At 31.5% G+C, this 14930-nt stretch overlaps 2 protein-coding genes across 3 annotated transcripts; one reads left to right on the top strand and one right to left on the bottom strand.

Moving 5' to 3' along the window:
• Window positions 1-3710: 3710 nt before the first annotated feature.
• On the bottom strand, window positions 3711-9118 carry LOC139521231 (protein JTB-like). The gene is made up of 5 exons (XM_071314687.1): window positions 8987-9118; window positions 7317-7378; window positions 6564-6640; window positions 5758-5837; window positions 3711-4703 (listed from the first exon to the last, which is right to left on the bottom strand). Exons 1-5 carry the CDS (start codon window positions 9040-9042, stop codon window positions 4541-4543), a joined length of 438 nt encoding a protein of 145 aa, XP_071170788.1. The 5' UTR covers window positions 9043-9118; the 3' UTR covers window positions 3711-4540.
• Window positions 9119-9308: 190 nt separating this feature from the next.
• Window positions 9309-14192, top strand: LOC139521230 (cytochrome c oxidase subunit 5A, mitochondrial-like). 2 transcript variants are annotated; one of them, XM_071314684.1, is made up of 5 exons: window positions 9309-9463; window positions 11627-11757; window positions 12653-12757; window positions 13207-13372; window positions 14064-14192. In XM_071314684.1, the coding sequence occupies exons 1-4, from the start codon at window positions 9382-9384 to the stop codon at window positions 13351-13353; spliced, it is 465 nt and encodes a 154-aa protein (XP_071170785.1). In that variant the 5' UTR covers window positions 9309-9381; the 3' UTR covers window positions 13354-13372; window positions 14064-14192. The 2 variants fall into 2 exon arrangements, with proteins under 2 accessions (XP_071170785.1, XP_071170787.1); XM_071314686.1 differs by having other exon boundaries at window positions 9317-9463; window positions 11630-11757.
• The last annotated feature ends 738 nt before the right edge of the window (window positions 14193-14930 follow it).

Raw genomic sequence — 14930 nt, 5'->3', positions numbered from 1 at the left:
TGTATAACACAGCTTTTCAAAAGCAAAGTTTTTTTTACCATAAATATCATTTGGAAACAGTTGTACGAGTTACAGCTGTATAAATAGAATAACCAAACATTTTTGTCTTTAAATATACATTTTATTTGAGGGATACAAAAAATTATCTGCAAAGCCTCACATTCTACCAGTTTCTAAGCCTTCAAGAAATACATATCACATTTCAAGACAATGCATGGTTATGTTTCTGGAATTACTATTACTAGTATGTAAGGTGTCTAAATCTAGTTCGGGAATGTATATACATTGTCACGTCTGAGAGTGTTCCTAGTCACCAATAGGAAAATAATTACTGTCATAACTTGAAATGTTTGAAACAGATGAACATTTAAAGTAGGGACTTAAACCATCAGTTCTTCCTATTGCTCAAATATATAGAAATAGTTTTGAGTGATTAACTCAGAGGGGGGGATTTATATAAATTTGATTGTTTATGCTTTGCAAAGAAAATTCAGGGCATAATAATTTTAATTTTCTTTGCAAGGCAAATTAATTATTAACCTAAATTGGTCCTGTCTTTCCACCCACTCATCTGTCTATATGATGTCTAGTTTATCCATTGAACTTCCATTGTTAGCAAGGTAGAACCTTTTTTTTTATTTTGCAGATTAGGTGTGCTATGTGATCATATGTAGGCCTAGATATATGCATGTTTGCTCTTCTTTTATTTTCCCCCAAAGTTAATTAGTTGTTAAACTTGTGTACATTTTTATGGAAATTTCCCCCTAAGGATACAGATTTATCTATTGAACTCCTTTTACAGTGTACAAGACATAACACCTTTTTTAGATCACCTGGCCCGCAGGGCCAAGTGAGCTTTTCCCATCACTTTGCGTCCGTCGTACGTCGTCGTTAACTTTTACAAAAATCTTCTCCTCTGAAACTACTGGGCCAATTTTAACTTGGCCACAATCATTATTGAGGTATCTAGTTTTAAAAATGTGTTCGGTGACCCGGCCAACCAACCAAGATGGCCGCCATGGTAAAAAATGAACATAGGGGTAAAATGCTTTCTTTGGCTTATAACTCAAAAACCAAAGCATTTAAAGCAAATCTGACATGGTGTAAAATTGTTTTTCAGGTCAAGATCTATCTGCCCTGAAATTTTCAGATGAATCGGACAACCTGTTGTTGGGTTTTTGCCCCTGAATTGGTAATTTTAAGGAAATTTTGCTGTTTTTGGTTATTATCTTGAATATTATCATAGATAGATTTAAACAGTGTACGCAGCAATAATGTTCAGCAAAGTAAAATTTACAAATAAGTCAACTTGACTGAAATGGTTAGTTGACCCCTTTAGGAGTTATTGCCCTTTTTAGTCAATTTTTAACCATTTTTCGAAAATCTTAGTTATCTTTTACAAAATCTTCTCCTCTGAAACTACTGGACCAAATTAATCCAAACTTGGCCACAATCATCTTTGGGGTATTTAGTTTAAAAAATGTGTCCGGTGACCCGGTCATCAAATCAAGATGGCCACCACGGCTAAAAATAGAACAAAGGGGTAAAATGCAGTTTTTGGCTTATAACTCAAAAACCAAAGCATTTAGAGCTAATCTGGCGGGGTAAAATTGTTCATCAGGTCAAAATCTATCTGCCCTGAAATTTTCAGATGAATCGGACAACCCGTTGTTGGGTTGCTGCCCCTGAATCGGTAATTTTAAGGAAATTTTGCTGTTTTATTATTTTGAATATTAATATAGATAGAGATAAACTGTAAACAGCAATAATGTTCAGCAAAGTAAGATTTACAAATAAGTCAACATGACCGAAATGGTTAATTGACCCCCTGAGGAGTTATTGTCCTTTATAGTCAATTTTTAACAATTTTCATAACATTTTCCACTGTAACTACTGGGCCAAGTTCATTATAGATAGAGATAATTGTAAGCAGCAAGACTGTTTAGTAAAGTAAGATGTACAAACACATCACCATCACCAAAACACAATTTTGTCATGAATCCATCTGCTTCCTTTGTTTAATATTCACATAGACCAAGGTGAGCGACATAGGCTCTTTAGAGCATTTAGTTGGCTATTATCTTGAATATTATTATAGATAGAGATAAACTGTAAACAGCAATAATGTTCAGCAAAGTAAGATCTACAAATAAGTTAACATCACTAAAATGGTCAGTTGACCCCTTCAGGAGTTATTGCCCTTTTAGTCATTTTTTACCAATTTTCATAAATTTTGTAATCTTTTACAAAAATCTTCTCCTCTAAAACTACAGGGTCAAATTTAACCATACTTGGCCAAAATCATCATTGAGGTATCTAGTTTAAAAAAATGTGTAGTGTGACCCGGCCAACCAACCAAGATAGCCGCCATGGCTAAAAATAGAACATGGGGTTAAAATGTAGATTTTGGCTTATAACTCTGAAACCAAAGCATTAAGAACAATTCAGACATGGGGGTTAAATTGTTTTGTAAGTCAAGATCTATCTGCACTGAAATTTGCAGATGAATCTGACAGCCGGTTGTTGGGTAGCTGCCCCTGAATTGGTAATTTTTTAGGAAAGTTTGCTGTTTTTGGTTATTATCTTGAATATTATTATAGATAGAGATAAACTGTAAACAGCAATAATGTTCAGCAAAGTAAGATACACAAATAAGTCAACATGACCAAAAAGGTCAGTTGACCCCTTTAGGAGTTATTGCCCTTTTTAGACAATTTTTAATAATTTTGTAAATTTTTGTAAATTTTGTAAATTTTTGTAAATTTTAAATTTTCCTCTGTAACTAATTGGCCAAGGTTATTATAAATAGAGATAATTGTAAGAAGCAAGAATGTTCAGTAAAGTAAGATCTACAAACATATCACCATCACCAAAACACAATTTTGTCATCAATCCATCTGGGTTCTTTGTTTTATATGCACATAGACCAAGGTGAGCGACACAGGCTCTTAAGAGCCTCTAGTTTGTAGAACAGTTTTAAATTGTACATGTACTGAATTTGTGCAATCGACAGTACTCCTTATTTGTCTTGGATTAACAAATGCTGAACCCAATAATCAATTTATGGGGAAGCTTTCTAAATCAATTTATTCCTCATTTTATTCATTTGGTATTTTTACATTGTATTATATATAGATCAAATTTATTAGTTCAGTGTATGATCACTTGTGTAAATATATCTTTAAATTGAGTTCAGTCATTTCAATTGATATTTTATTGAGTCTTTCTATGTTGTAGTGTTACACTATTGTTTCAGATAAGGGTGAAAGTTTGGTACCATTAAACGTTTAAACCCTGTCAGGAATCTGATGTTCAGTAGTTGTCATTTATGGTTCATAAGTGTTTCTCATTTCACATTTTTTATATAGATTAGACTGTTGGTTTTCCCGTTTGAATGGTTTTTCACCAGTAATTGTTGGTGCTCTTTATAGCTTGCTGTTTTGTGTGAGCCAAGGCTCCGTGTTGAAGACCGTACTTCGACCTATAATGATTTACTTTTATAAATTGTGACTTGGATGGAGAGTTGTCTCATTGGCACTCATACCACATCTTCTTATATCTATATAGGTTACATAGTGTGTTGTCAGACTCTTCTTACAGTTAACAAAGCAGGCACATCTTAATTTTGTCGAAGTGTTGTGCATATACAATTTTGCATGGCACAACATTTAGGCTATACATGGTATTTGTACAACAAAATAAAACACGGACAAAATGAAGAGTATTTTATTTAAATTAAATGTGCAACAATTCAAGGACATTTTAATAATAAATAACATGATCATGATGATGATTTGTGATAGAAGCCAAAAAAAAATACATATGAAATGTTAACATTGATAATGAATTCACAAATATGTTCCAGTTCTAAATCATGTCATAATATGAGATTTATTTAAAAAACATTACAAATTCTTCCAAGCCATACATTTATAACGACCATAAAGATTCAGAAAAATATCTATAAAATGTTTTATTAAGAGAATACTTTCAAACCACTCATCTTCTTGATGCGATAAGTTCACTTTTTATTTTCTTTACCCAATATAAGAATTTGATAAACTGAGTGTCTACAACAATAAATGTGAAAATACATCACACTCTATAGCCTGCTAGCATGAAGCTTAATACCAAAATTATGGAAGGAGTTATGGTTCCTGAGAAAAATGTGACAAAACATTTCTGAAACAGATGGACACATTGGTGGACTGCCAGAAGTAAGGCAGTATACATGTTTACCAACAATGAATCAGAACAGGATAATAAATATTCAAAAGCAGTAATATTTAACATGTATAAAATAATGCAAATTGTTCTTATTAGCAAATTCTGAATAATTCTCAAGATAAACTTGTGAACAACATCTGAAGATGAAAACTACCCTCACAATTATTTATCTGACTACTCAATACTGCATCCAACAGCAAAACTCATGTAAGCCTAGATAATGTGTCACAAAAACTTGTGTTTTAATTTATATTGACAAACAATATCAAATCCTTCTCCACCAATTAACTACCACAAGTATCTATCATGTCTATTATAAACCAGATGCTAACTGTTTATTAATTTTTTCCATAAGAATTCCATCCAATGTTTTCTGTCTTCTTCTGACATATACAAAAGCCACAAGTCCTATCACTATATTAACAGCCCAAAATATCCAGAAATTCTTCTCATCCATATCGGGTGTTATTTCACAGCTGTAAAAGACATAAAACAATGTAAAAGGTTCAAATGTATAATGCTAAAGAAATAAGAAGATGTAAAAGCTGGTTGGTCTCACTTACATTAAAAGTGGGCCTGCTTATATTTTATGTTTTATATGTACATAAATCATTTCATTATTCCACTGACTAAGGTATTGGAGGAAGATGGAGTATTAACACAATTAGTGTAATCCTTCCATATATTTTGTATAGTCCCAAAATAAAAACAACCTGGGATAAAATATTTGAAGTTAATCTGCATCAGATGTATAGCTATCCTTATGATGGAAAAAGATAATCAAATTGAATTATGCAATCATTTCTTTAAATCAAGGAGAATCTGTTACCTATATGTAATTGATTTTTCACCTCAGATTTTATTCATCATTTTTTCAAATCTTATTAAGCCATACAATCAGTTGTGTTCAATCAATGTTACAGATGATTTTTTTAAATGTCCATGTTTCAGAACATTTAAGGAATATTTAACATATATAATATGTAATAGTGACAAAACATGACAGAGAATAAATTTGAACTTAAAGTATTTTCAATGTCAAGAAGAAGTTTATTTGTAATCTTTTGTCCATTGTTTCAATTTAAATCTGAGATTTCATTTTTATTGGCATATTTATTATTTCAAAATGAGATGAGATCAGTTGTGAAGACCAGTAAAGCTATTTCTAATACTCAATATAAATTGAGATTTTTACCCAAACTGGATTGAAAGCAGATTTTATGCTAACACAACAGGTGGCATTAAGTGTTACCCTTGACCATCTTCCTGTCCCTCCTTCGGACCCTTTTTTAAATAGGAAATCTGTAAAGCTTAAGCAGGGGTATTTGTGTTTCTTAGACACATTCTTCTTTTATATTTAAATATTACAGTGGATTGAAAGTAGATTTTTTTTAAAATATAAGTGCTTGTTCAAAAGGCTTTGATCATGTTGTTTTACTCAATTCTAATTGGCCAAAAGGACTCTCATAGGTTCAGTTTGAATTCCCCTCTTTAAACTGATAAAATGATAAAATTGTAACAAGTATGCACCTTCTCCAAAATTGTGATCCATCTTTACATTGAACTGTCTGTTTGTATCCTGTTTTTGAACATACTGGCACTTCTGCTCTCTACAATAGGAGGAGAAATCAGTACAGTTTGCATTATGCCTATTTTGTGATGTAACATATAAAAAAAACAGTGTCCATTACTCAGTCTACACACTGAATCTGTATGCAATTCATATACAGGTAAATTTGTAAAACAATGAATCATTCTTTCTAATCTATATTACATGAAATCAAACAGTAAAATCTTCACTATATGATTGCACATGCTTGTTTTTCTATTTTTAAAATAAATTATGTTTTAAATTATATTGGGTAGTAGAATATCTGCTGTATTAAGAGGTCATCTCAATTGTTAACTGGATGGCAGCTTGTCTAAAATATTTCTTAGGGCATATTTTGTTTTGCAAAAGATGTTTATCTGAAACATATTGCAAAGCTATAACCAACAATACATTTCTAAACTTTCATACCTGTTGTTCGGTGGTAGTTGTTTGTTGATATAGTTCATAAGTCATGTAAGCGTTTTTCGTTTTTACTTTTTTATATGAATTAGACTGTTGGTTTTCCTGTTTGAAAGGTTTTACATTACCGGGTAGTCATTTTTAAGGCCCTTTATAGCTGGCAGTTTGGTTTGAGCCAAGTCTCAGTGTTGGAGGCCATACTTTGACCAATAATGGTTAAATTATGCCAGGTTTACTTTTACAAATTTTGACTTGGATGGAGAGTTGTCTCATTGGCAATCTATTTTTTTATATCTTTTTATTTGATCATTTCTATTAGACTTACCAGTTCTTTTTTACTGCATCTAAAACAAGTCTGAGTATTAACTATATCTATATCTTTACATGCTGTTGTGTTGGATACTGAAAAATAAATACAGTAATCAAACATTTACATGTATAAATACATAGTCTGAGTATTAACTATATCTACATCTCAACATGCTGTTGTGTTGGATACTGAAAAATAAATACAGCAATCAAACATTTACATGTATAAACACATAGTCTGAGTATTAACTACATCTATATCTTTACATGCTGTTGTGTTGGATACTGAAAAATAAATACAGCAATCATCACAGTTCAGCATAATCAAACAATAAGAACAGTTTTAAAAGAAAAACAAATCTGTGTGACTTTTAAATACTGTGAATTTTTTACCCAGCCTTTTTTTTCAAAGTGGTCAATGCTGCAAATTTGTAATTGTAATTTTTATCATTTTGTTGTTTCTTTCTTATTTGTTAATTGTATGTACTAGTAATATCTTATATTTTGAGTAATAATAAAAAAAAAACAACCACTAATAATGAATAAAATAACTTGTAGTCCTTCTAAATAATTGGAACTATAAATTATTAGGAATCTTTTTACTATATATTAGAACATTGTAAAGGGAGAATGGAAAAAATAAAACTTTGATATTGATATTTATATAACATGTAAAATGGCAGTTGAAAATAGCACAAGGGCATATTATTTTAAGTGCTTTTTCCAGCATGTTTTATCTGTAAATGAACATAATGTCACCTGTACTTACTAAGTTTTTGGAAGTCTGTTGATGCCCACACACTCTTTACTATTAATGTTATCACAGAAAAGCTGAAAAACAGAGATAGATAAGTTATACACATAATTTTCTTCAGTTTTTTTGTAGGCCACATTTTGTATTTGTATCAGCAATGATCAGGTTATGAAAACCATGTATTGGGTCGTATTGCCACAAACATCCTTACAACCTGACTTTCCTATCATATGTATGTAACCATTGTAACCCGACTAAGATATGGCACAAAATCACAAACAAGATTAAACCCAACACATTTTTGAGTGTTTCTTCCAATTCAGGAGACTTTATTTACCTTTCACACTATTGGATATATGATGAATAGATCTCAAATAGATATGTTTAATAGTCAGGGAGTCCTAGCCACAAAAGAACCAGACATAGCAAAATAGATGTTGTTACAAGGTATATATCATGTATATAGACCATACACTACAGGGTGCAGTTACTGTTGTAATTTGGTGTTATTGGGTATCTTAACACCAGACGGGATTCACTTACTGTTGTAATTTGTTGTTATAATGTATCTATAGACCATACAGGGTGTAGTTACTGTTGTAATTTGTTGTTATAAGGAATCTTTAGACCATATACTTTTATATAGGGTGCAGTCAATTACAGTCTGCACGGTTAGCCACTAGTATGATGCCCCAGACTAGTAAAATTTCATTTAGACTAGGAAGATTTTGCAAACTTTTCTTTGGACCAATAAGAAAAATGTCAGAATATTGGTCTTTTGCTAGCAGTTGAAAAAGTTTGTGCAGACAGTTAACTTGAATTTGTTGTTATAAGCAATCTATAGATCATATACATGTAGGGTGCAGTTACTGTTGTAATTTGTTGTTATAGTGTATCTAATGCCATACAGGGTGCAATTAGTGTTGTTACCAGGTCTATATGGACCATACAGACTCCAGTTACTGTTGCAATTTGTTTTTATAAGGAATATATAGACCATACAGGGTGCAGTTACTGTTGTAATTTGTTGTATAGTGTATCTAAGGCAATACAGGGTGTAGTTAGTGTTGTAATATATAGACCATACAGACTCCAGTTACTGTTGCAATTTGTTGTTATAGTGTATCTAAGAGCACACATGGTTCAGTTACTGTTGTAATTTGTTGTTTTAGGAATATATAGACCATACAGGATGCAGTTGTAATTTGTTGTTACTGTTTATCTATAGACCATACAGGGTGCAGTTACTGTTGTAATTTGTCGTTATAAGGATTCTATAGAACATATAGGGTGCAGTTACTGTTGTAATGTGTTGTTATAGTATATCTAAGACCATACAGGGTACAGTTACTGTTGTAATTTGTTGTTATAGTATACATGTATCTAAGACCATACAGTAACCATACAGGGTACAGTTACTGTTGTAATTTGTTGTTATAAGGAATCTATAGACAATACAGGGTGCTTTTACTGTTGTAATTTGTTGTTACAAGGTCTATATAGACAATACAGGGTCCAGTTACTGTTGTAATTTGTTGTTATAAGGGATCTATATACCATATAGGGTGCAGTTACTGTTATAATTTGTTGTTATAAGGAATCTATAGACCATATAGGGTGCAGTTACTGTTATATAAGCTTGTACTGAAGGACTGACAGTTAACGGTGTGTATTTCAATGTCTACCTTATTAATAAAAGTACGGCAAATGCCATTTTCTTCTTGTTGCAAAACTCAATCATTTTCAATGAACATTGCCACCGTGGAAATAAACATTTAACTGATTACAAAGTCTGATTCATGGGCGAGATAAATTGCTGAAAATGGTCGAAACTGCTTAATACAAATAAAGTACATCGGAAAATTCAATTTCCAATAATAATTTTGAATAAATTTTGCATGTTAATAGTTCTGTTCTATCATCTTGCAAAAGCTTTGGTATTTTTCTCACTTTTTTAATATTCTTTATTCGGAAAAATCTAAAACAAATTACCCGGAAATTCGACACCGGAAATAAAAAAACGCAGTTGGTTCAGACTTTAGAAACACGCCAGAGATTTTTCTTTTCATCCAAGGTCGAAATGTTTCGTACCGTAGCAAACAGACTTGGAACAACTGTACAAGCCAGTGTTCGCTCTAATCTCTTTGCTAAACCACAAACAGGTGATTTATAGAAAAAGATAGCATTATTTCCACATCAATCAGTCATTCAAAATTATGCCTTTAAATACAACCATTTTCCTTCTATAAAACTTAATATAAATTTATCATGTGTGTGAGATTTATTCTAGTCTACGATATATAATTTATCAATAAACAGGGAAAAAGGGAAGGCAATATTCAACAACTGTATTCATGTTCATGTCTTTGGCAAAGTCAATGAATATTGCAAATTATGAAATATATATGTGTTTACTGGCACTGAAATCAAATCAAATCAAGGTGCACTCAGTGGGTTGAAAGGGAAGAAAGTTAACTCGTACCAACGGAAACTTGTACCATGTTAACTCGTACCAAAAAAGTGAACTCGTACCAACGTAAAGTCGTACCACTGGGAAGTCGTACCATTAAAAATATATTAAAAAATACGAATGTTTTGTGGTGTTTTTTCTTACTAAAATTAATAAAAAATAGTTGAATTACTGTAATTTTATACTGGATTTTAATGAAAACTTGGACAAAAATACGTTTTTTTTTAGGTATCATTTACTTTCCTCTGAAGGTGTCACTACTCTTTATTAAAGCAATGCATATCTGACACATTAAATGAACATGACATTACTTGAAATGTTAAAAGAAGTTGTCATATTTTGAAAACAATACATAGAAGTTATTAACAACCTTACTGGCTATTGCTCGGTCGGTAATCATAACCTTATGCAAAATATTATATGTATGAAAAAATCATACTTTTAACATGTTGGTCATAAACAATTTACAACTTTTAAAACACACTAAATTAATTCTTTCAGTGAATAAAATTCCTTTGAGAAACAAAAGAAAAGTACCCAAATCTATTCAATGTAACTGATTTAAATGATTAAAAATTAAATCCAATGGTTATCAGTAGAAGTTTAAAAAAGAATGATTCAAGGGAGACAACAAATCAAATCTGCCAAGGTATTGTCTATATCTAATACACATAGAACATTAGCTACAGATTGGTCATTGTACTTTCAAATTATATACATTTTACAGACTTAAGAGGTATTGAGAAAAATAACAGTATATATTCATAATTAAACACCAATCAAATGCATTTAAATAAGTTGGTACGAGTTAGCAGTGGTACGAGTTTTTATTTAGTGGTACGAGTTGACGTTGGTACGAGTTTACATTGGTACGGGTTAACTATAATTCGGTTGAAAGATGCTTCAGATTTTTTTATTTTCAAATATCACCCTTGCACACAACACAAATCGTGTGGCAAGGCATTATGTTTGTTTTCCAGAAACTTGAATTCATAATACAAAATATCTGATGCCACAATGGAAAAGTGATTGTTGTATGACGTCAACAGTTCAAGCAGCACAGTTTCTCAGGTCAGCCAGGATTATCGAAAGTTGTATTGAATTCACCTTATGATCTGGCTTATCACTATTTGGAAATCTGCTTGACCAAAGAATCTGTCCCGGTTGAACTTTTGATGTTTTACAACAATCTCTTTTTCATTGTGGCCTCAGATATTTTCTATTATGACGTCATATTTTATGGGAACTGTTGTGATGGCGGACATATAGGATATAAGCTTTATTCCAAGGGCAAATATACTAATCAGAAACCACAAGTCCAAGGACAGACTTGGCCAAGATTAATCTGAGGTATTGAACAAAATAACACAAAAATAGTACAAGTGTAGCAATCAAATTTACAAGTACAAAAATGTATATACATTATCTTGCCTAGATATTTACAAGAATCAAACCATCAACCAGGTAATCGACCGTAGTATCCATTCAAACTGAATATCCATTAAGTCTGCCTTTGTAGATTTATTTTGCTCAGAATTTTTCTGTCTAACAAATTTTATGCAGTTTGGTGTAAAATAATTTTAAACTATTTATTTATCTCTGAAAGTGATGCATTGTTTTGTTGTTTTTTCAAACACATTATGTAATTAAATGGTGCAGTTCATGAATAATCAATGTTGAAAAAATGAGACTTGTTATCAACCTCTCTTTTAACTACAGCTTGCACTTTGGAAACTTAATTCATCATTTCTAAGCACTTAACTGGCTTATTACTAAATAAAATTGTGCACAAATCATGCTTAATTATGAAGTTGATCATACAGAAATGTGATTTTATATTTTTTGTTATTTTCAGCAGCAGCAACAGTACGTCATGTGACATATGTTCCTCAGTCTGATGAAGAATTTGATGATTCATGTGTAACCTATCTAAACAGGCCTAATATAACTGGGTGGCAGATCAGAAGTTTTATTACACATCAACATGTAGGCTTATACATTTGTAAATTAACCTTTTCTTATCAAAAATATACAAAAAAGAAGATGTGGTATGATTGTTAATGAGACAACTGTCCAAAAGAGACCAAATTATACAGATATTAACAACTATAGGTCAGAGTATAGCTTTCAACAATTAGCAAAGCCCATTATGGCCATACCGCATAGATAAGTGAGCTTTAAAAGGCCCAGAAATGACAAATTTAAAATAATTCAAACAAGAATATAAACAGCCTATGTTATTTTCAAAATAATAAACAAAAACCAAATATGTAACATAGCACAAATGACAATGATTGAATTACAGGCTCCTGACTTGGGACAGGCACATACTGCATGTGGCTGGGTTAAACATGTTAGCAGGATCCCAACACTAATCCTAACCTGGGACAGTGGCTATGGTGTAACAGTACAACATGAGAACAAATCATAAAAATCTGTTGAAAAAGGCTTATCTCGCCAGATGGATTTAAATAACAAAATGACAGATACTTGTACATCCCAACCAAAAGAAGATACGAAGTACAGATCTGAGAGAACTTTCAGTTACTGACTGCAAGTTCAAAGCCAATAAACATCTACATGTAATAAAAAAAAATCATGCATCTAAAACTAAATGATCAATCAGTACACATCCAACATCAAATACATAGTGCTAGTTAGTGTTAATGTATCTTGTTTGCAACTTACGTTGAACAAAGACACACAAAAAAGATAATAAATTGAAAACACAACTAAACATTATGACTTTTACTGTTATGATTGATTGTTGTCCTTATGGTAATCATAAATCTTATTTTTATATGGTGCTGTTTAAAAACCAGTTCAAAGCAGAATATTGAATCTATGCATTCTTTAAATAATTGCTTGGGTTTTTTTTCAGGGTGAAGATTTGGTACCAGAGCCAAAGGTTATAAGTGCTGTACTTCAAGCATGTAGGAAAGTAAATGACTATGCCCTTGCTGTACGATACTTAGAATCTGTCCAGGTAATCCAACATATATATTTGCAGTTTCTCTCTGTTATCTTTTTTTTTTTTTATAGTTTTTTGCTATTGACTAGTACTTTTTTCTTTAGAAATTACTCTTCCAAATGCAGGTTAAAGATAAAAAAAAAAAAAAAAAACAGTCAAGAAGCTGCATGAAACGTAAGCGTTTGTTTCTTTTTTAGAATGGGCAGTCCCATTTTAATTCTATAATTACTGGTGCCAGGAGTTAGTTGTGTTGATAGCAGAGTAATTCTAGCTAACTTTATTTTATGGGGCTTTGATTCTTTATTAAAATTCCTAAAATAATTTGTCACATCTATTATTATTGAATGCAGTAATAATAACTTGTATTTGACATTAGAATATATAACTTTTGTATGGATTTGATTCAGCACATGTTCAGATTGTTAAAATTGTTTTGATTATATTTGATATTGTTGTATTTGTAGGAGAAAGCAAAGGCTGATACTGCCATCTGGCCATATATAGTACAAGAAATTAGACCAACATTAGATGAGTTAGGAGTTTTTACACCAGAAGAGCACGGTTACGACAAACCAGAGCTCTATCTTGTAGATACTGAAGATATTCATTAACTTTATGTCTAATAGGTAGGTAATTTCTCATAGAAATCTATATATTACTTATGGAACATTGTACAATGTATATATAACTGATGGAATATTGTCTATATTACTTATGGAACCATGTTAAAACTTATCTTTTAAAAAAACTATAAGTTCCATGGTTGTCTTTGAGAAATATTGAAGGTGCTCAACTGATATTCTTCTCTTGTGGGAATTAGAAATGAAAGAAAATGTGTAAAACGCCCATAACTGACTTCAATTTTATAGTGTCAACCTAGGAGGAAAACCTCATCACTATACAGTGATAGGCACTCCGGCTTCCTTCATCAATAAAAAGTGGCCGCCACAAAATAGCCTAAATGCTGTGCTTAAAAGTGGCGTTAAAACACAAAATCAAATCAAATCATTATACAGTAGAACAACACAACAAATAGACTTGAATTGCAACCAATAACAAAATTTATTAAAATTTGTCTCAACGATAATTTAAAGTGTATATTTATATGATTATCAGACCAAAACATTAAACACACTTAGTCAATATACAGTCTGTTTTATATTAAAATCAGTGGAAAAAGAATTAAACTCTGTGTTATTGTTCTCAAAATTTATTTATGATTACTGATTGTGTTTAATTTTGATTTAAATGTATTTTGCTATACTAAGAATTAACTGCATACTATGGTTTACACACAATTCAATTTCTTTTTTTCAGGTAGAAGAGATTCCTAACATCAAAGAATACCTCTAAAAAGATTTATTGTGAACAATTAGAGACAGTTCTCTTTATATGTGTTTCTGTGATTTCAAATAAGTTCCATTTGAAAATAAATATCTTTTAAAAATAGTCATTTACATGTTTCAACAGCCAGAGTTTGAGAGGAGTTGCGATGACAAGAAACAGGTCTGACGGACAGACAGATCAAAAACATTATATCCTCCGCAACTTCATTGCGTGGGGTATAATTATACCACAAGTTCACTTACTACAAAGGGATGGTTATGGGGGTTATGGCTCAAATCATTTGGCAAAAATGGGGAAAAACAGGTTTTTCTGGTTAAAGGAAAATTTAAAAGCAGTGTAAGGGAGGTAATCCAATTCCATTTAAAGAATACTGTTTTATATATATATATATATATATATATATATGTTTAATTACACTCCTCGAAAATTATGTATGAAGAAATGATGATTGTCTTGAGATGATTAGCTGTAAACGTTATTAGAAGAAATTTTTAAGTTCATTAGACCACATTCATTCTGTGTTAGAAACCTATGCTGTGTCAACTATTTAATCACAATCCAAATTCAGAGCTGTATCAAGCTTGAATGTTGTGTCCATACTTGCCCAAGCTTGAATGTTGTGTCCATACTTGCCCCAACTGATCAAGGTTCAACCACTGTGGTTGTATGAAGCTGCGCCCTGCTGAGCATCTGGTTTGTACATATATTAGGCCGTTAGTTTTCTCTTTTGATTGTTTTAGATTGTAATTTCTGGGCCTTTGATAGCCGAATATGCTTTATGGGCTTTGTTCATTGTTGAAGGCCGTACTGTGACCTAGTTGTTAATTTTTGTGCCATTTCA

This window comes from Mytilus edulis, chromosome 4 (genome assembly GCF_963676685.1).
Source record: "Mytilus edulis chromosome 4, xbMytEdul2.2, whole genome shotgun sequence".
Lineage (NCBI taxonomy): Eukaryota > Metazoa > Mollusca > Bivalvia > Mytilida > Mytilidae > Mytilus > Mytilus edulis.
Note: the sequence above shows the minus strand (reverse complement) of the source record. Positions and strands in the feature narration are given on the sequence as shown.